Below are 22,628 nucleotides of genomic sequence, written 5' to 3'. Positions count from 1 at the left end.
CTGGAAGGAGATTTACTGTGTAGAACAGAAACTAGGAGGAGACTGAATGTGCAAGGCTGCTCCATGACGGAGCTTCACGAAAACAAAAGGAATGCAAATATTCATCAGAAAATCCACAGCAACCAAGAGCATATGTGGTAATACCCTCCAGTGGGCATCTGAAGAATGAGTCCATGCTAATGGAATGGAACAGTCACATGCAGAGTAGGATAACTCTCAAAAGCAGTTTATATTTGGCTGTTTTATTTTTTCTTGTAGCGGATTTTTTTTTTTTTTTTTTTTTGCTTATCTTAATATAAAAGTACATGTTCACATCCTTACTCGGACCAGCTGGACACTGAGAGGAGAGGGCTGGAGTAGTGAGGGTGGAGAGATGCAGGCCCAGAATTAAATGCTTTATACGTCTTGATATTTGAGAGTCTAAGTCTTTCAGCTTTGTGCTTTTTAATCAAAACCATATTGGTTATATTTGGTTGTTAGCATCTCCAAATATATTTTAGAATCAGTCTGTCATTTTTCACCAAATGACCTGTGGAGAATTTGTAATTACACTGAATCTGTAGATAAATTTAGGCCGAATTCATATTTCTAACATACTTAAAACATTTTTTTGAATACGGATTATTCTTCTGTTTATTAGGTCATTTAGACTTCTCTCAATAATACCTTACAGTTTCTGTGTACTATTTTTGTCTTTTGTAAGATTTATTCCTAGATACTTTCTATTTTAATGCTTTCGTAGTGCCATTTTGTAATTGTTTATTGCTGTTTAACCAGTGACCTTGCTAAATTCACCTTTTAATTATAATAATTTATTTACAAATTGTTAGATATCCTGTCTATGTATTATTTCATCTGCAGCGACACTTACTTTTTCTTTCCAGCCTTTATACCTTTTATTTCTTCTTTTCTAATTGAACTGGTGAAAACTTCCTATAAAATCTTGAAGAGAAGTAAAGATAATAGACATCCTCATATTATTAGCTAGTTCAACAGAAAAGTTTTCCATATTTCAGTGTTATATCTGATTTTTGCTGTAGTATTTTTGTTTTAAAGACCCAGTATCAGATTTAGGAAAATCACTTTTACTCCTTCTTTGCTAAGATACTTATTATAAATATTTATTTTCTCAAATACTTTAAAATTGTATGATAATCATACAATTTTTCTCTTTTATTCCTATTAAAATAGTGAATAACATTTATTCACTGATTTAAAGTGTTAAACCAACCTTGCATCCTTGCAAGTTTGCTTGGTGCTTGCTTTCCTTTTTCTTTATTGCTGGGTTTAATTTGTTAAAATTTTGTTTAGGATTTTTGCATCCATGTTCGTGAGAGAGACTGGACTATAATTCTTTTCTTATAATGTCCTTGTTTGGTTTAAGAATCAAGAATATGCTGGCCCCCAAAAATAAGCTGGAAGGTTATTATTTTTTTCATGAAACCAAAAAGAATGCAAATATTCATCAGAAAATCCACAGCAGTTTTCTAAATTCTTTTGCTTTTCTCTGGAACACTGTGTTATTTCTTCTTTGAATATTTAGATGAATTCTTCAATAATGTGATTTAACACTGTAGTCCTCTTTGTGGGGGAAAAAACTATGAATTCAGTTTTTTTCAGTAGATACAGAGTACTTATATTTTACCTTTTTTCTTATGTCAGTTTTAATTAATTTTTCATGGATTTTTTCCATTTCGTCTAAATTTATTAATGTATCTGAGAAAAGTATTTATGATAGTCTTTTATTACTGTTTTGAATGTCTATAAGATCTGTAACGATATTCTTTTTTTTGTTCTTGATAATGGTTATTTGTGTCTTATCTCTTTTTTCTTGAACAGTCTTTCTTGACATCAATTTTATTAAGCTTTTCAAGGACATAGCTTTTGGCTTTGTTGACTATTTCTGTTATAAGTTTGTTTTCTACTTAGGTTTTATTTTTGTGTTTATTTTTTGCTATCATTTACTTTTTTTGAATTAACTTGTTCTTTTTCTAATTTCTTGAGATGATTAATGAAATCACTTATTTCCAAGTTTTCTCCTTTTCTCATATATTCATTTAAGGCTATATATTTCCTCCTTTACTTGCATGCCACAAGTTTTGATGTATCGTATCTTCATTAACACTTAAAATTATTTTCTGATTTCATTTTTGACTCATGGTTATTTGGAAGTATATTTTTAAATTTCCAAACATTTGGAATATTTCTAGTCATTTTTTTCTGTTGTTAATTTCAAGCTGAGTTTCACTATTGTCAGAGAACAATCTATAGGATTTCAATTATTTGAAATTTGTTGAGACTTTCGCTATGACCCAGCCCATGACCAGTTTTGATAACTGTGGTATGTGCACTTGAAGAGAATGTCGTACTCTGCAACTGGGTGTAGTGTTTAGTATATGTTCAATTAAATCGATTTTGTAAATATCGTTTAAAGTCTTCAATAACCTTACTAATTTTTTAACTAGTTAATAACTTATATGGGAGGTATGTAAAATCATAGATATGAACCTAGGCACCAGATATTTTTTCTTCAGTGAAAAATTAATTATAGCCCAATAATTTATTTAAATCTGTTCGTACATCTGCCTTAAGCATGTGCGCTTGGGAATCATAGAAGCACATTGCTCTCTTACTTATGGCATTAACAAAAGGTACAAGTCACATAACCAGGCTCTTCATGCCAATCATTATTTTCATTGGTCTTCTTGTTTTTGGTTTAAAGGCCACTAAATCAGGAAATCACATGCCCCAAACAAGTCCTTTCCCAGAAATTATTAAAAGCAATGATCTATACTACCACCACACTCATGTACCACCCTCTCAAAATGCTGTCACATGAGAGATAACATTTGGATTTCACTGTTCAGGGTACCAGACAAGCCTTAATTACAACGAAAATGTATAGAATTTTCCCACTCACTCCTCTATTCTACTGCTAGATTGATCTTTCTAAAATGCAAATCTTATCACACTTCACCCCATTTAAAAAAATTCGGGGGGCTCCTCATCATCTCCAGGAGAAAATTAAATTTCTTTAGTTTGACACACTGAGCCCGCCAGGGTCTGGCCCCTACCTTCTTCTGAAGTTTTATCTCGTCATGCATCTCTGAGTTCCAGCCACCCATGGAATTCCCTGGCTGGATCACAGTCTTTAGGCTGCTCCCTCAGTCCAGAGCCCACCACTTCTCCATCCCATCTTGCTTGCTCGGTTGATGCCGATCTGGTTTTAAGACGGCTCTGATGTCACCTCATCTAGAGAAGACCTTGTTATTTGGAGAGTCCTTTCCTCTGCACTTTCTTGGCACCTTTGTCATACCTCTGCCGTCACGCTTGCTGTACTACATGGCATACGTGGACTCATCTGGCTTTCCTAACTGGGGGAAGGCATTGCATTTTCCTCCTTTGTATTTCTAGAGCCTATTACAGTGTCTGCACACAGAAAGCACCCAGTAAGTGTTGAATGAGTATTTCAAGTGCAGCCATCTTAATTAATTATAGAAACAAATCACCAGAAAAATATTCAGATGGCGTCATCGGGTGACATTAAAGCATAAGCCTGAAATTCACTTTGGGCATTTCATTTGGGGGAGTTGTTTTAATTTACTTTCTATGGCATTTAGGTAAGTGGCAGGGGATGGGAATTACACAGAGGAAACAGGTGTGTGAAAAATACACAGAGATGCCTTTGGCTTACAAATCCACAGATGTGATGGACTGAAATAGTGATTTTTTTTTTTTAATTCAAATGAGTTTTTAGGACTCATGATTCATTGGGACTTGTAAGAGAAGTACTATAAAAGATACAGTTCCCTTCCATGTTCTTTCAAACTAAACAAAGCCTGTCTGAGACAATAGCCATCTTTAGCCACCCTGCTCGTCCGTTCTCATAGGGGACAACCTGGGGCAAAGTGGACAGATATAAGGACGTGTGTTTCATGGCTTTTTATGGCTTTTTATTCCAGCTTATTTTTGCTTGTGCTTTTCTGATGATTTCATTCCAGTAGCGTCTAAAGCTCAACAAATATATATGCTCTCAAGGCATAGTATCGTAGAGTTGTCAGGACTTCACTTGGGTAGGAATAGCACCTAGTCCATGGTCGGGCAGTTTTCTAAGTTATGAAACTGAGTCAAAAAGTTGCTTCCTAATAAAGTCAACTCCATTGGTCCTGGAAATTATCTTTGCGAGGAAAAAACAGAAGACTCCAATGGACTTTCGAATTTCAAAACACAGTGTTCAGGCCTTTCTTCACTCAGTTCTTCTTTTCTAAGACTTTTATGCGTTCCGAACGGTGGCAGGATCTCAAGGGAACTCAGCGTCCAGGACTTGTTCTGGACTCGAGGGCACAGAGAATTGAAGTGATGCCATGTTTCATTGTATGCCTTGTAGCAAAGGAGCGTATGAAAAGCAAAGAGGTCTTGTGGAGAAATGAAAGTCTCATGTAAAGATGCAACGCTTCATCCACAACGAAATGGTACACTAGCCTAACAGAAGGGCATTTTGCCAAAGTCTGAAGGCATAAGCTATTCCTAAAATGGTGGTGTACTTCTAGACTGGAACTGTTATTTGGCAGTCACAGTGACAGAAATGGATGGAGTGCTGGAAACTATGAACATTCATTCAGAACAGAAATTTTATTGTTGTATATTTCCTGTTTCCATCCTTTCCTTTCTCCCTTTCTCTCTTTAGATGCCCAGACTAAAATTCTTTTGAGTAGTATTGAAAGAACTAGGCACGTGGACTACAGCTTACCATGAGTCTTGTCCTTGGGGACATTGGCCTATTAGGTAGAATGAACTCACATGGAAAAACATCTAGACAGACTTTACTAGGAAATCAAAGGTGGACACCTGAGCCTTCCTCCCATAGGTAGTCTTCTCCCAGTTCAACAAAAATACTTTATAATACGAGTATGAAAGATCTTGGCTATTTTTAGGCAGCCCTTTTTAAGATGGATTCAGATCTAAGGAAAATCCATACTATAATGAAACGTAGGGAAAGGTGCCTCTTTATTCCTAGAAACTTTAGGAAATTTTTCAGTCTTTAGGATTAGTTGGTGACCAGTGGCGAAAGAGCTAATTTGAAACTGTTCTTCTCATAAAGCAATAATTTCACCAAGAGGTAGGTGGTAGGTAGGGTATGGGGCATGATGTTCCAAGAGGGATAACGGACTGGAGGAGAGGATGGACTGAGAGGCTAATGGAGCAGCACCCACCCCAATGCTACCCTAAAGTTCAACAGTATTGGAAAATAGAGACATCTGGGATTTCCTAGGGTTTGTGTGGCAGCTACATAAAGCAGAAAGCTGGTAGCTATGTGAGCGGGGACAGGCGTAGCTTGCATCTGATGGGCGCTAGTCTGTATAGCAGCTGAGTATGTAGAAAGTTGGTCACCACTTAATTTTTTTTATTGTCCTTATAGTCTTTTTATTGTTATCATTTTTTAAGGTATCTTCTCTCTCAATATGGCCACTTTGGATGGCATTATCATTTCAGCTTTCACCTTTGTTTCACAGGTCTATGTTTTCCTGAATTTTATTGAACACAAAGCAGACAGATGCTCCCTAAAATTTATTTCTGTTTCCATTAGTGAATTTTCTTTTCTCTGCATCTCTGCTTGCTTTATTGCTGACTCTTTTCACAGTTTTTCTTCTTTCTGTTTAGTTGTCCTTGAATAAAGAGAGGCGAACGTCGGCTGGGTGTTTTCCGTACACACAGTGGGTGTGTTGTCCTAGGCTCCCTTCCTGTCTGCCAGAATCTTCTGCTCATCTTATAAGCTCGAAAGATGGGAGTAGATTTGAATTTCTGGTACTACTTCTGCATCTTCAAGATACTTTATTCTTTGTCGTTTCTTCCCTGGGTTTGTCAAAGCCACGGGGTGAGGGGTTTGTTTGTGTTTCCAACTTTCTTTTGGGTCAGACTTTCACGCCGGCTAAATGCGGCTGTGCCCAGAGTCTGTCTGGCACTACTGGCGACCACATCAAGGGGGAGCCGCATACTGCTGATTTTCTGCTAATCGTGGCACAAAGCCTGGGACTTTCCAAGGGAGATGGTTTTCAGCGCTGCTGATCCGAGCTGCTGAGTGGGAATCGGAGTGATGCTCTCTCTGCAAGCACCACTCCTGCTCTGGCCCAGGGTCCTGGCTGCCAGATTACAGGATGGCATGAGGTTCTTCAGGACTTGATTCTCCTGATACTGTGCTTTCCCAGGATTGGGAATTGTTTATAACCGCAGATATTAAGTGACAGTCCATATGATGTTCTTAATAATTTCAGTTGTTTTCTGTCTGATTATAATTAGTTTTTGGTTCATAAAAGTGACACAGGAAACATTTATGGAATAGGAACTTATCTTAGGAAAAGAAGTGTCATTCATGTCCATGTTTACTTGTCCTCGTGTAATGAGTATTATATTTCATCTGCCACCTCTTTGTAATCTTTTAAAACTACTTGTCTATTTCGTAAAGGTTGGCTTAATTAAGTTTGTGTCATGAATTCACATTTCGTTTAATTGGAGACTCATAAATCTACCCTGTTTGAAAGACCACTGTCATAGAGCCTGCCTTAAAGTTTTTAGTTTTTGTTTTCTGGAAAACATATTAATGATGAGATTTTGAATTTATCCATGCCTGAGAATATATTTGTTGTCTTCTCATATACATGGTAATTCTATTAAAAATAGATATAGATATGGATATAGATATAAATATCTTGAATGACACATTAATTTCAAAAACTGGTATTGTTGTTAATTTGTCTTCTGATATTTGGCATGGGAGAAATTTACGGCCAGATTGAATTTTTGTTACTTTGTAAGTAATATAGCTTATTTTCTCAGACTTTCAGGTTCTTTTCTTATTCTATGAAATAAAAAATTACATACGTTGGATGTTTTTATTTATTTTTTTCCGGTTTTAGTTGATCCTTTTTTATCTGCTTGTAAAGATTTTTCTTCAGTCTAAGAACACTTGTTTGATTCAAGCTGCTTCTGTTTATTTCCTGTGAGAGCCCTATTATAAGGAGATAGGATCATCTGCTTCTTCTATTAGTCTTCGATTTTCCCCCTTCATTTTTTTGTGCTTTGTCCTATCCTTTTAGGTTTTTGAGAATCGAGATGCGTTCTGATTAGAGATTCATGTCAATTCCTGCTAGGAACTTTATGCCCCACATGGAGGAAGAAATAAAAAATAAAGTTTAAATTTACCCTCATTTAACTTTGCCAGTTGAGAGTCCAAACAGTCTGCCTGGGGCACCGTTGGGGCCCTGGAGGTGATAGTGAAAGTTAGAGGCAGACCTAGCCAGGAATGTGTTTTGCTGAAGAGCTCCCATTCCTTTTTTGGAACAATTTTCAGGGCATGCTGCTGCGGTCTCCCTGTTCTTTGGCAGGCTGGCTGTCTACTGTGGGTGAGTGAGGGACCGGGAAGCCCATCCATGCCAACTCGCTGTCCTGTGCTGCCTCTGAAACTCAGAGCACTTGCTAATGCTGCAGATAGGAGCCTCAGGGCTGGCCCCGAACTCCAGGCCTGCAGAGGCCTCTGCTGATGTCCTTTGCACATTGCCCTTTGCATTCTGGAGAGTCACACGTCGGGTAGTGGCTCAATCTGATTTCCTCTGTATTGTGCATCATGGAAATTCCTGGAAATTTCTTTTGTAAGGCTGGTCCTCTTGCCTATTTTTTAAGGTCGATGCAGAGTTTCTCCTCCTTCTTTATTGCTGATCATTTTCATGTAGACCTAGAGGAGTAGTTTACATCTTGCCAAGAAGTCAACCTGTTCTCTCTAATAAATATATGTCTGAGTTTATTATTATTTTTTTTTAAGTCAGGTTATTTTGAAGTCAGGAAGGTGGGATCAGCCTTGGGAAATAGAGACTTGATGATAATCTTAAGTATCCTGCTAGGATGTTTCTCATCTTACCCATGATAATCAGAGTCACCGAATAACAACAACGGCAATGATGATAATTGTGTTTATAAAAAACAACTGGCACAAAGTCAAAGAGCACAAAGTCCCGTTGTAAGATGAATGCATTCTGGGATCTGATGACCAGCGTGGCCATAATAGTTAGCAAGTGTTAGTTTTGAGTATTGTATACATGAAAGTTGCTAAGAGTACATCTTAAATCTTCTTACCACCAAAAAATATACGTACGTATACTAATGTGAGGTGGTGGATGTGTTAACTAACCTCATCGTGGTAATCGTTTTGCAACATATATGCGTAGCAGATCATTGCATTGTACACCTTAAACTTACACAATGTGTGATGTCAATTATGTCTGAATAAAGCTGGACAAAACCAACAGTGGGTCACATGGTTGATGAGACTGTATCAATAGCAATTTGATTTCATCTTTATAGCAACCTAGGAGATTTAGTGGTTGGATCTCCATTTTCTAGCTGACGCTCGGAGAAGTGAAACCTTGCCTGGTATGGCATAGGCGGTGCCCCATGACGTGTCCTCAGAGGTTCTGCTTATTTCTTCTCTGGCTGTCAGTCTGAAGAGTTGTCCTGTCTCCAGATCTCTGTGGTGTATACAGTGTTCCCAGTTCCTGGACTTTGATCATATGCTGGCATTTTATTGCTCTCACATATACTAAGTGGAGACAATGTGGAGAGAATGTGACTATAAGTCAGAGGAGAGCACATTTTATCATTTCTCTTATACTCTTGACTAGCAGTGGGGAAAGTCTTGTCCTCAGTACCCTGGTTTATCATCCAGCCTCATTTTTAAAAAAATTTTTTAACTAAGGTATTTATCTGTTTCTAGAGGAATTCTTCTTGTTTGGTGAAATAGCTTGCCTTTATGTATTTTTTTTCACAGCCCTCTAAGATTATTTTGATGATTTAGATCTGCTCGGCTGTCTGGGAACATCTGTGGGCCATCCAGAAGGTTGCTATTCTCCATGATCACTGTGAACGAAGCGCTGTCCACAGAGCTGAATCTGACCTGGTGTTTGATGATGTTGTTGTTGCTCATGCTTTGCCACATTCAATTAGAACAAAAAAATTAAAAACGGAGAAGTAGCGAAATCACTGATAATTTAGGGTGCTCTCAGAAAGACAAAAGGTACTTGTGGACGCTCAGTGTCTAGTGAATGAGAACATTTTTGTTTTTGCTTCACTGTGGCAAAAATGTGTGCATTTATTTTATTGCTTGCTCCTAGAGAAATACTGGTCAGCTCCATCATTAGATTTGTGTTTTCCTTTCAAATATATTGGAATAAATAATAATAAAAAAAAGCCAGTAGCTATAAAATATATCACTATAATTGTAGGATTAGTCTTTGTTCCTCTATTCTAACTGAATTATGTCTTTTTCTCTCCCTAGGTTACGGTCTTTGGTCAAACAATTAGAGAGAGGGGAGGCTTCAGTGGTAGATCTCAAGAAGAATTTGGAATATGCAGCCACAGTGCTCGAATCTGTATACATCGATGAAACCAGGTAAGCTAAAAATGACAAAAAGTTAGTGCAGCGATGGTGCATTTCATGTTATATGGTTTTTCTGAAATGTCCCCCATGGCATGTATGAAGTAGCATTCAAATGACTGGTTTTAGAGCTTAAGTTTCCACAAACGAATGGAGTAGATTCGCACATCACATATCTTCTATATTGCGTCATCTATAAAGGAGTTAATAGAATTTCTCTCACATGGCTATTATGATAATGAATTGAGATCACAGAAGAGGAGAAAAGGTAATTTTAACAAATCTGGTAAGATTTCTTATCAACCGTGGGGTTCCACTGTAAGTATTGCATATTGTTAGCCTCACTCTAAAGATTATGTTTCTACTTGAAGTCACGGCATCTATCTTTAAGTGAAGGCTCCAGAAGTTATGGGGAAGTGTTTATTCAGCTTATGTACTCAGTGTACCTCCTTCGATCTTGAGTTTGTTATTGATTTTCTTAGCAGACTCTTTCCACTTGAATTATCTAAAAGTATTAAAGTACTTGCATTTGGAAGTAACGAAATTGCATTTCTTTTGAAAAATATTAAAATGGTGAATATGAAAGGCTTTTAAAAAAAATTCAGAGGAGCACCTCTGTCAGTATTTGTGATGTCTCACATTCCTATGCTAAATTCCAATCTGAAAAGACTTCCCAGTAATATGAGAATTGTGTGGCTTAGTTTTTGGTGACATTCTTAGTTCCTAATTTAAGAAAATTTGATATCATAGTTTTTTTTTTAACCAAATGTTATGTTTTCTCACCTTTCTCCCAACTCATGTGTCTAAAAGAAAAAAAAAGTCTTTTCATTGACACCTGTTTTTACTACTTATTTTTAGTAGGGCTTAATATAAGTATAATATACAATTTTAAGTTTTATTGTAACTTATTACTATTGATGTTCTGTTCTACTTGTCTGACCTGTGGACAAGTTTGAAAAATCAACTAAGCATACCTGACAGATGATTTAAATCTCTGTCCTGAAATAAAGAGACTATTATTTTGGAAATTTTGCTTGAATTTAGACATTGAAGTTCCTGTAGTGTTCTATCAAACTGGAGAGAGTATCGGTTGACATCATTTGGGTTGATGTGATTTGGGGTAATACCTTGCAAAGTCTGTTTTTTTTTATTTTTATTTTTATTTATTTATTTATTTATTTTTAGGCAAGGCAACTTTTGGTTGCCCTCACAGATTGCAAGGACCTTTTCAGCTTACAATCCCTTATTTTTTATTTTTTACACCCACAGCACCTGGTCTTCCTAGGTGGTCTCTCATCCAAGTACTAACCAGGCCTGACTCTGCTTAGCTTCCAAGATCAGATGGGATCGGGCTTGTTCAGGGTAACATGGCCATAGACATTTTTTTCTTTTTTAAAAATTTATTTTTATTGAGCTACATTTGGCATGTAACATGTGTAAGTTTGGGTGTTGATTTGCAATGTGTCGATTTGATACATTTATATATTGCAATATGATTACCCCAGAGCATTAGCTAACACCTCTATCACATCACATAATTGTCCTTATTTTTTTTGAGGCAGGAATACTTGAGGCCTAGTCTCTTAGCAACTTTGAAGTTTATACTACACTACCGTCACCTGTAGTTCTAACTTCAGATTTCATCTCGATGTCCTGGTTGTGTTTCTTGTGTTCAGGAGACTCCTGGATACGGAGGATGAGCTCAGTGACATTCAGTCAGATGCGGTGCCTTCTGAGGTCCGAGACTGGCTGGCCTCCACCTTCACGCGGCAGATGGGGATGATGCTGAGGCGGAGCGAGGAGAAGCCACGGTTCAAGAGCATCGTGCATGCAGTGCAGGCTGGGATATTTGTGGAGAGGTAAAGACAGCTGTCACTCCATGACCAAGGCAGCAAAAGGAACCCCGGGTTCCTATAATGGGGAGATTTGCTTTGATGTAGTCTTGGTATCTTTATAGATACTGAAAATTCCAGATGGAAACAGCTTGTCTTGAATGAGAGATGGCTGAAACATATCGATTTTAATCTCTGTAGCATCATTCAGATGAGCTTTTGTCTTTCCTCAGAATTCTTTTTGTTAACGAGAGAAGATTCAGTTTGAGTTCAGTCTCTCCTTTTTACAGAAGGACATCGTCTAATCCATCATCCTTTGCTACAGGTGGATGATGCCTGCATTTGGAGCAGATCGGGGACAGCTTGTCAACTCTGGGAGGGCAGTTCATTCAAGGGGTTTGAGTTCCCCGTGAAACTTTCCAATTTTGTTAGCCATTTTGTTCTCTGGAATGGAATAGCCCCCGCTTCACCAGAAATAGATTCCAGAAATCAATTTATTATTTCTACAATCCTTATTATACAAATGGATTTAGTCTTCCTCTAATCCTTATTGTACAATTACAGGGTTTTGAAATGCCACAGTTCACCTGGGACATTTTTTTTTTTCTCTTATTTTTAACAGTTCTAAAGAACAAGCCCCTCTAAATGGATTGCTCACAGGAGTTCTTTACTACATTGCATACTGTCTATGCTGTACTATAATTCACTTCTGGTGGAAGAGATGACCCATTTCAATGATTTAATTTCCAATTTGGGTGACCTAGAATAATTTTCGTTTGTTTTTTTCAAATAGTTTATGTGTTTGGATCACTTTGATTTCTTCTGAATTTAACACTTAGGTTTGAGTGACTATGAAAAAGGTTTATAAAGAAATTTTAGGTTCCTTGAGTCACAAGACAATGAGACTTTCTATTGTTGACACTTGATATAAGTCGGTGGCCTGCTAATTCTTTTTTGTAAGATATAATATTGCATTTTCTTCCTCTCTGACTTTGCTAGAATGTATAGACGGACATCGAACATGGTTGGGCTGAGCTATCCACCAGCTGTTATTGAAGCATTAAAGGTAATGCCAGTAAAAAAGTCTTACAGTGTACATAGTACCCTATAAAAAGTGCAGTTGCATTTGTCGTTAGAGAATAGGAGGCTTTCTTTCACGTTTATAGATTTCCCATTCATTCCTGACTTTTTACATTATCTTTCACGTATCTGTTCTAACAGTATCACTGTCTTTCCAGCCTTCGTCTTGCTAAATTTTTACCAAATCAAATTCTGTATGGGTTTTCTTTCTTTCTTCTTCCTTGGAGTCATTTAGTGAAACGTACAGTGCTCTGGCATTAAGGGACTCCATCTGACATTGACCAAAGGAGATCAAACTCGTTCTGGTTATAAATACACAACACCAGGAGGCTCTTTGGTGATCATAATTGTACCATTATCTGATTACTTACTCTAAGTCCATTTTATAGATAATGAACTGATTCTCAGTGACATTTTAAAAAAGACCCACTTTATTAGAGACAGAACTAAGGTTGGCTACCAGAGTTCCAGGCACATCGTAAGCTCCCAGTAACATCTTGCTGCGTGAATGTATGCTCCCAGAGTCCTTGTCCTCTCCATATATTCTACTGTTTTCCCAAGACTCTCACGGAGCCCAAAAGTTCTATTTGAAGTCACGCAGAATTTTTGAGTTGAAATGAACTAAATCCTGCACAATTACTTCTTATCAGGCATGCTCTTGGAATGATATAGACTATTTCTAAGAGTCTCGATGTGGATATACTCCTCTAGGTGTGTGTTGATTCAGATCCACTGGTCTGAGGGTAGCCCGGCTGTGTTGAACTGATTTGGCTTCTGGACTTGGGGTTGGGGCTGTGCTAAGGCCCAGGATTGCTGGGCTAGTTGACATTGCATGGTGCCTACACATGGAGTCCTGTCCCTTTGCTCAAAGATGTCCCAGCATTCTGACTATTGCTAAAGCTATTGTTATCTTTCTCTGAAACCTTAAAAATATATCACCTGATGATATTTTCAGAAGATAAATGACCTATTCGTGGACTCAAGGGTAGGAGTGCTACTTGATCAACTTAATGTCAAGACAGAGTCCTTTAGGGCTATTTTGATTAAATATTTCATAGTCCCTTTCCCTGGTCTCAAAGACTTTCACTAGCTAAATTCGCAAGACTCTATATATTCAGATTCTCAGTTTTCTGTCTCTTCTTAACTCATCTTAAAAATAGGAAGGATGCTCTAAGAAGGATACAGCAAGAAGAAACACATTTTCTCTCACTTCCCTTCAGCCCCCATTCTAATGCCCAATACAGCAGTGTGATTTATATCGATATTTCCCATTTAATCAGTGAAATCATTTCATATGAGATTTGATGTTTCATGACACCCACTATAAAGTCACATTGATTTTCATAATTGAACCTCCAACATTCAGTGAAAGTCATAGGAACATTAAAAGCATCTTTTATGTTTAATTTCTTCCTTTATTGTGAACATAAATGCAGGTGGTTATGCTGGTACTGTGAAATTTATGAAAATCTTTCTTCCAAATTGGAACATTATTTTCTATTCATAAAAAAAAAACTGAGGAAAATGTGGAACAACCTGTGATGTGCGTGAATTGTTATTTTATGCTCATGGGAAAAGTAATTCTCAAATGCACACATATCTTTCTGAAGGGAAAGACAGCGACAAAGAATAAGCACCAACTCCTCCACAAGTGTCGCTGATGGGCGCATAGGGCTAAGGCGGCTGGTTTCTGTTCATCTTCTCCCCTGTTCACTGGGGAAGTTCAAGACCTTTTTACAATGTAATATTTTTCTACTTCTCTAAACTCTGGTTTTATTTGCAGTGAATTGGAGGCGAGTTGCAGAGATCACATAGATAGATACCTTTTTCTCTCGTTTTTAAATGTAGTGCCTGTTAGAAAAAGGTTACTTCCACTTCACTGCCAGCCGTTTATATGGAATCACTATTGTTTTCTTCTATTACAGAAAATTTCCCCAGAGACTGAGAGAATACAATTTAAGAAAATAACCTCCATGCTACTGTCATGTTAACCCTTTGTGATTAGTGTCAAAACATGACATAAAGTAACATTTAAGTAAGAGAACAATTAACCACCATCGTCTCTTAATTTGAAATATGTTGCATTTTTGTCCTTTTTATTTTTTCCATCCAATATGTACTGGATTCTCATTCGAGGTGTTTTTTCCCTTGCCCTCTGAGGTGGGGCTATGGGAAATGCAGAAGCGTGCCGTCCTTCAGAAGCGTGTGTGTCGTTCATCTTAGGAAGTGATGCCCTGGACAGACTCCGGGTCTAAAGCAGGAGAAAATGAGGAGATTTGGCTTCCTTTATGTGGGACTAATAGGAAGTTCATGCGGTTTCTGTTCAGGAATGGACCTTGGGCCAAGCCTATGAACGAGGGAGAATGGCTTAAGACAGTTAAGCAGGTGCTTGTTAAAACGCAGACTCTAGGCCCAACACCAGGATTCTGCCGAGTCCCCCACCCCAAGATCAGCATTTTTTTCTGCATACCCCAGGTGGTTTTGAAGACTATTGAAATTCTAGAATTATGGCTAAGCGCTTCTGAAAATGAGGTGCGGGGGAGGACATCCATCTCACTCTCTATTTACTCATCCTCTCATGTCTCTAAATCCTGCTGTTCAGAATAAATCTTGACTTCTTACTGTGATAATCTCTTTATTTCCAGTAATAGCCATTCTTTTTTTATTTATTCTAGAGATTAGGATTAAACATTGTCAGGCACAACAAAGTGGTTTCCCACTTACTAAGTTGTCAGTGGACTTTTTTTTTAGGACTAATGGTCAGACAATGGTCAGGACAATTGTAATCGTCAAGGCGAAGTTTTAGGTCTTGGGTTAATCTTAAATGTCCGCACTATCTATGGCCTGAGTCACAGGATATATTCATTGAGTCTACATTGTTACCTGTCGGCAATGATGTCGGCAATGATGTCAGAGGGTCTGTTACCTGGTTCTGCTACTGAATGGCATTAGACCCTTCGTTTCATCTCTCTGAGGTTGTCAAACTGGGGAGAGCAACACCTATTTCTAGAGTTCTGAGGGTTTACAAGCGAATGTCTAAACTTTATACTGTGCCTGACACAGAAAATGTACTCAATACTTGGAGCTATTTCTTTAGTTATTATAATGGAGGAGAAATTATTGAAAACTGAGGTGAAGTTACCACTAAGTAAGCGTTGAAGCAATAAAGTCTGAAACCCTTTTTGGGTTTCTTCATATATAGTTTGTTTTTTCTGTTTCCTGGCGTCCATGAGAGAGACCCTTGATGTCCTTGGGATGATCTTGACAGTTGGGATGTTTGGAGAGGGACAGGATTGGGATGGGTGGTGGATGTTAGGATATGGTGAGGGCCGAGGTGAGAGCCACTCAAGCCAGTAGTTCCTGATAGCTCAGGTCACTTCCAGGGCATCATCTGACACCTTGCCTGGACTTTCTTTACTGAAGGGGAGACCCTCATCACAATGAGAAACCAAATGACTCTTGCTTTATCTGTTGGTTAAACATACCTTTGTTTACACATAAAAATAGCTGGTTATGTCAAAGGCACATCGGACAAGGTTTACATATCTTTTGGAGGAGCTATTTATAGCCAAATTCAGCTTCAGACACAACAGTATATGAGGAATGTGCTCAGCTTAGCTCTCGGTTTTCCTCTTTTTAGTACAGTGACTGCCAGAGTTGAGACCTAGATCCCCAGATCAGTGACTCCAGAGTGGTGACATTTTTCTGACCTGTGAAACGAAGGCTTTCTCCTTGGGTTCCACTCAGAAGTTTGGACTGAAGTGACATGTTATTTTGTTTTCTATATAATGCATGTTTCCAAACACATTTAAGGGGGGCCACATTTTCAACTGTGGACCAAGAGGAAGTCAGTGAATGGTCTCAGGGGCCTGGGGAGAAGTTGAGTAGGCAGGCACCCTAGGTTATCACCGGGAGAATTAAAAATTTGAAATTCGGCAGTCGTAATGGAAGGACCTACTGGAAAGAGCATGAGCGGAAGTGTTGGGTGAGCGTGCACCAGTGTTCTGGCCTCGCCTGTGCCCCTAACACTCACTTGTGATGAGTCTCAGGGAAATTCTGTAACTTCCCAGTTACTAATAATACGTAACACTTAGAGTTGTTTTCGGAATAAATTACATTTTTATCACTGATCATTAACACCTAGCATATGATAGGCGCTCAATAAATTATAGGTGTTGTTATTAATAATAAGACTATTTAATATTTTATCAGTAAATGCTACATAGGTCTGCCAGGCTGGAGAAACTCTGGGAGTGGAAAGGGCGTTAGGGTCTTGGGCTGGGAAGTCCCGGGCGAGGGCTGCAGGCCACCTCCGCCACAAGGCGATCTGTAGCTGAGTGAGTGGCTGTGGACTAAAGTGTTCTTCTCCTCCGCCCCTTCCTGCAGGATGTGGACAAGTGGTCCTTTGATGTCTTTTCCCTCAATGAAGCCAGTGGGGATCACGCACTGAAATTCATTTTCTATGAATTACTCACACGTTATGATCTGATCAGCCGTTTCAAGGTCAGTGCCTCATTAAAAAAAATGCACACCTTTGTCCATCCTTGCGCGACTTTGGAGCTAAGACCTAGGGAATCCATTTAACGTAGAACAAATCCTGCACTGGGTAACTTGGGCTGTATTGTCCGGACAGTCGCAGATGTGAACTCCTCTGTAGAAGGAACCTTTTGTTACTCCCCTTCCTGGTGGGGCGCATTGGCCGGCATAAAGCTGGGGCCACACGTTTCGATCCCAGTCTTCCTAGAAGCATCGCCCGAAGCCTGAACTAGCAGAGCTCCCCATGGCTCTGCCCACAGGTCTCATTTCAGCCTGATTTCACGGATGATCTCTTTCCACCCCGAGGAGACGGTAATGGAGACAGAGCATGTGTCTACTGTCTCTGCAAACTTTATTCCCCGCCCCTTGACTCAGATGCTGACAAATACTCTTACTTATCATCTGTGACAGATCATTGGTATTGCGCAGCCATTCATGATTCAAATTAATTCTTCGACTTTAAGTAAAGAGCGTGAAACGTTCTCAGTGTTCAGTCCTCTCGGCCTCTAATTCCATGGACTCTGGAGGGCAGCTGGGTTCTCCCGGGAACTCAGGAATTCATCTGCTGACATCTGCTCTATTATGCTCCCCATTCTTCTTTCACACTATGGCTGTGCCTCTGGAAAATGATGCCTTTTTAATATATCGAGTGCTCAGGACAGCATGGTTCCTTACTGCTCTCTGAAGGACTGCATATTTGAGGCTGTATTTCTTACATAGCCATCAGTACTTTATGGCAGCAGTCCTTAATTTTTTTGCATCAGAAACCTGCTCGAAAATTCGGTAGATGCCCGAGACCTTTTCCTCAGAACAAAGCTCTGTGCACACATACACAACTTTGCCCAGCATTTCAGCAGTTCAGAGATCTCTCACAAACATAGATCTCCCAAAGAACATAGCTTTCTTGGATCCTCATTTTAAAAATGATATTGAGTGACTCTCTGACATCTAAAGGCATGATTTACATTTTTAGAGGTTGGCAAATAGTAGATAAGGAAGAATGTGCCCAAGGAAGAACATGTTATGGACTCTCACACTGCATTACAGTAATGTTTTCCTTATTTTTTTCTTACTGATGTGATTGTTAGTCTCCTAGAACTAACAATCCTTTTCCCTCAGTCTTATACTTGACAATTTACCCTAAACCAAGGAGTTGATCCAGAAGACTAACACGGTGACTGATTTAAGGGTTCTTTTTTTTCCGTACAGATATTTTGCGATCGTTCTTTACTTTCTGCCAAATAGAAAAAGAAGATATGTATATTTTACATCTTTGAGACAGAAAAGCAATTAGGTTAATTGGAAATATTATTCTAAATTGCAGGGCGCCTATAATAAATTGTCAAGTAATAGATATAAGAATATAGCCTGTTTCTGTCCTCGTGATAACAGACGATCACATTTTTTTTTTTCATGTGTCAGTGGATACAGTCGTTTTTTCTAAAGGGCACCGTTTTCGGGAGGTGGTGGCTTATGTTTGTCATTTAGTGACTTAAGATCTTGGTGCACTTTATGTTTCGTCATAAGTGAGATATGCTGCATAGTATGTGTTCATTTACTTCTCAAGAAATAAAAGACCAGAACTTTTGCTTGAAAGAGAAATGAACCCATACCCTTGTGCCCTAAATGCCTTTGGGACTATCCCGGGTAAACTCTCCCCCTCACTGAGGCTACTCAGTCACTAGCTAATTCACGTTACCGCTCTGTTTCAGATCCCCATTTCTGCACTTGTCTCGTTTGTGGAGGCCCTGGAAGTAGGCTACAGCAAGCATAAAAATCCTTACCACAATTTAATGCATGCTGCCGATGTTACACAGACGGTGCATTACCTCCTCTATAAGACAGGAGTAGCGGTAAGTATGCACAGGACCTCTGGGATGACACGAACACCCAGGTCACTAAGACTTTTTACTTTGAAATCTTCAGAATCAGCATCAAGATAGACATTCTTTGGGTGTGGTTATGCTTTAGTCCATAAACCCAGTACACATTTGTTATCTTTTCTGCAGGGCATGTTGAAGATTTGCTCTAATATCTCTCCGTATTAAAAATGGAATACAGTGGGAAGAGTGTGGGCTGTGGAGCTAGATATAGTTGGATATAAATCCTTGTTTAATTGCTGATTAGATTTTGTGACCTATGATAAATTGCTTGAGTCTCTGAGTCAGGATTTCCTCATTTCTAAAATGGCGAAGAATGGTCTATCTTGCAGAAGAAGTACCGTGACAAGAATAAAGCATCAGCAATGTGAAGCGCTCTGTCTGCCTCATAAAGGAAACTCACCAGTTAGAAATTGTTGTTATTAAAACTTTACAGGGTTTCCCCCACCTCTCTCATCGATTTTCAGTTCTTCCTTAATGTAAAGCTGATTTCTTAAAAATATTATTTAAAAAGCTCTTTTTTAAATTACAGAAACACCACACAGGGAACCTGTTTGATGTGATAAAGAGTGTCTGCCAGAAACTTACAGCAAATGTCATAGTTAATGGCGGTTCCATGAACACATGGAGCAAAGTGGGGATATCCATCTTAATATTGCTCTCGAGAATTTTTCTGAAGGTTTCAGTGCATGTGTATGGTATCTGAAAAAGTTGAAGAAGCATCCTGTGAAAATAATTTGATCATCTCCTTTAAAAAAACCAAGAAAACCAACTCTAAATTATTAGATCAAATAAAAGACCTCAATAAGATCTGAATAAAATAGCTGCCTCAACACTGGAGATTACGAAGTGTAACAGAAAAACATACATACTCAGCAGTTAAAGTCTGTAACTTACCTATGAAGTTTTACTTCAAAACTGATAAAAAGGAAACTGTAAAACTAAATCGAAGGGTATAAACATAAGGCTTAAATAAATGAAGAAATACACTATATTTTTAATGCAAAGCCTCAGTATTATATAGATGTCAGTTTTCCTTAATCTATAAGTTCAAAGCAATTCCAATAAAAATTCGAATAGGATTTAAAATGAAACATGGTAAGCTGAGTCCGAAATTTATGTAAATTAGATATTTTACAACCTTAAAAAACAATTTTGAAAAAGACAATGTGTATGGTTGAATAATTCTTACTTTACTAGATATTAAAATATCTACTGAAGCAATAGTAATAAAAACAGCATGGTATTGGTGCCAATATAGATCTATCAATGGAATTGATTGGAATTTCAAAAACTACGCCCAGATATTCAGAGAGCACTTATTTTTTACAGAGTGCTCTTACAAAACTTACGTTCTAGCGAGAGGCTACAGATAAAAGACCAGTGCAAAAATAAACAAGGAAATATCACTAGTGTTCTGCAGAGAATTAAAACTGGGCACCCACATAAGGAAAACTGGGAGTTCTGTTAGGTAGTCAGAAGAAGCCTCTTTCCAGAGGTAAGATTTAATCTAAGATGGTTGTGATTTTAGGCTCATGCTCAGAACTGAAGAAGAGTATGCCAGCAGTGTTAGTGAAGGATTAGTACAAAGTCCCTTGTGAGAGAGCAGCTTTGTTGCATTCACGGAACAGAAATAAAGTGAGCGTGGTGGCAAAAGCACATGGGGGGACAGTGGTACAGCATAAGGTCGGAGAAGAAGGCAGGAGCCAGGCTCAATGTGGCTTTGTAGGCCCGGGTAATGAGTTCCGATTTTGTTCTAAGTACAGTGCGAGGCCACCAAAGAGCTTAGACAGGAGAGTGACGAACCTGATAAAGGTTAGGAAAGTATTCTAGTGGAGAATAGATCTTGAGGCAGCCTTTACACAGGAGAGCTGTAGAAGTCTATTGGAGAGATGGTAGTAGTCTGAACTAGGAAGGACATCGCTGGGATATAGGGACAAAAAGTTCTGTTTCTGAAGTAGCATTCAAAGAATTGGGTGGTAAGTAGAATTTGGAACCTTAAAGAAGGGAATCAAGAGTACATCTTAGATTTTTGGTTTGATAAACAGGGTCGATGAGAGAGCCTGGTGGCAAAGCAGACCTTGGGGGAAGGGAGATCGAAAGTTTTGAGTTAGACATATTGAGTTTAAGATCCCTACCCAACATCAATGAGGAGATGTTAGGCTGGAAGAAAAGGAAATGAGTGTAGAGTTCTGGAAATAGATCAGGGATAGGCACGTGGATCAGGCAATGGGCATATCAATATCACATCAGACACAGAACCGGATGAGAATATCTAAAGAGAGCATGTGGCTGGAGAAGGAGGCGGCGCTCTGCAGTGACTCCTGGAGCAGTCCAAAGTTTAAAATGAAGGTAAAGAATTAGAGTCAGCAGTAGTAACTAAAAAGGAGTACGGAGACATGGAAGCCAGAAAAAGACAGTGCTTCAAACGAGAATGGTAAATCGTGTGGGACGTGACAAAAAGTCAAGTACGATGAAGACAGAGAAGTAAGTAATCACTGCCTTAGGCAACGTGGAAGCCTTTGGTGCCCTTGACATGAACAGTCCCAGTGGTCTGGGAAGGATGGAACACTGACTAGAGTATAATGGAGAAAGAATTGCAGGGGGAAAGGTGAGGACATGTCTACAGACGACAACAGTACAGGGAAAATCGCTCGGTTCGAAAAATGTTTTGGGGACAGTTGTTCATTTGGAAAACATGATGTTTTTGTCCTACCTCCTCCAATCGTTCATCAAATATCAGATGAAATAATTAAAGATGTGAGTATAAAAATAAAAATTCGATCATAATAGAAAAAATAGGAGAATGTGTTTAAACCTTGAAAAAAGAAATTCTTTCTTAAGTAAGCCTCAAAACACAAAAGTTATGTAACAAAATATTGATTAATTTGACTATATTAAAATTAAAACTGTAGGATAAAAAACATCATCATAATGAAGTACTTGAGGAAAATATATAGAGAACAAGGACTAAGATCCAGATTATATAAATAAATCAACCAACGAGAAAATGACACAAATTCAGTAGAAACATAGGAAGAAATTCATTATCAGAGTTAAGATTGCCTTGTCATAAAGTGTCTGTCATGAAAGAATATAATTCACATGTCGAGTCCTAAATCCCAGTGCCTCAGAATGTGACAGTATTTGGAGACAGGGCCTTTAAAGAGGTAATTATGGTAAAATGAGGTCCTTTTACGGTTGGGCCCTAATCCAATATGACCGGTGTCCTTATAAGAAGAGGAGATGAAGGCACAGACACGCACATGCACAGAGGAAGACCATGTGAGGACACAGCAAGAAGGTGGCCGTCTGCATGCTGGGAAGGGAGTTCTCAGCACAAACTCACCCTGCCAGAACCTTGATCTTGCACTTGTAGCCTCCAGAACTGTGAGAAAAGAAGTTTCTGTTATTTCAGCTGCCTCGTCTATGGCCTTTTGTTACACCAGCCCTAGTAAACAAATGTAGAAGCTGAGCCAGGGTTGGGTCCCAAGTGTGACCTCTAGGGCCAAGTGTTTCAATATATAGCCATGCTTCTGTGATGCCAGTGGCCAAAAAGGAGCCACGATAGTCTTACACCTCAGTGGCCTCATGTGATACTTCGGAACATTGTAATGAGGATCAAAATAGATGTGAAAATGTACTTCGGACTCATCTATTCAACATGTATTTAGTTAGTGCTTACTGTATATAGCGTACTATGGAGATGTGAAGGTGAATCATACACAGTCTTTTTTAGCCCCGAAGAAAAGCTCCCAAGCATTTACGCTCTTGCAAGTTGTCATGAACATAAATGTCATATCGTAGCAGCCAATGATCATTATGTACCGCATACTGTTCTTAAGTGAGCTCATTTGCCATTGAATTTTCATTATC

General features: G+C 38.7%; 1 protein-coding gene and 1 pseudogene across 10 annotated transcripts in view; one reads left to right on the top strand and one right to left on the bottom strand.

Moving 5' to 3' along the window:
* The window catches only part of PDE1C (phosphodiesterase 1C), a 446,101-nt gene that overhangs the window by 343,191 nt on the left and 80,282 nt on the right, over window positions 1–22,628 (top strand). For all 10 annotated transcript variants that reach the window (XM_039862680.1, XM_039862678.1, XM_039862679.1 and 7 more), the window contains 5 exons: window positions 9,326–9,439; window positions 11,101–11,283; window positions 12,256–12,322; window positions 16,723–16,839; window positions 18,585–18,725. In XM_039862680.1, the coding sequence (XP_039718614.1) occupies window positions 9,326–9,439; window positions 11,101–11,283; window positions 12,256–12,322; window positions 16,723–16,839; window positions 18,585–18,725 (622 nt within the window). The remainder of the gene's footprint in view (window positions 1–9,325; window positions 9,440–11,100; window positions 11,284–12,255; window positions 12,323–16,722; window positions 16,840–18,584; window positions 18,726–22,628) is intronic.
* Window positions 10,685–10,803, bottom strand: LOC120602546 (uncharacterized; annotated as a pseudogene).

This window comes from Pteropus medius, unplaced genomic scaffold (genome assembly GCF_902729225.1).
Source record: "Pteropus medius unplaced genomic scaffold, Ma_sr-lr_union100, whole genome shotgun sequence".
NCBI lineage: Eukaryota > Metazoa > Chordata > Mammalia > Chiroptera > Pteropodidae > Pteropus > Pteropus medius.
This window is presented reverse-complemented; position numbering and strand designations above follow the sequence as displayed.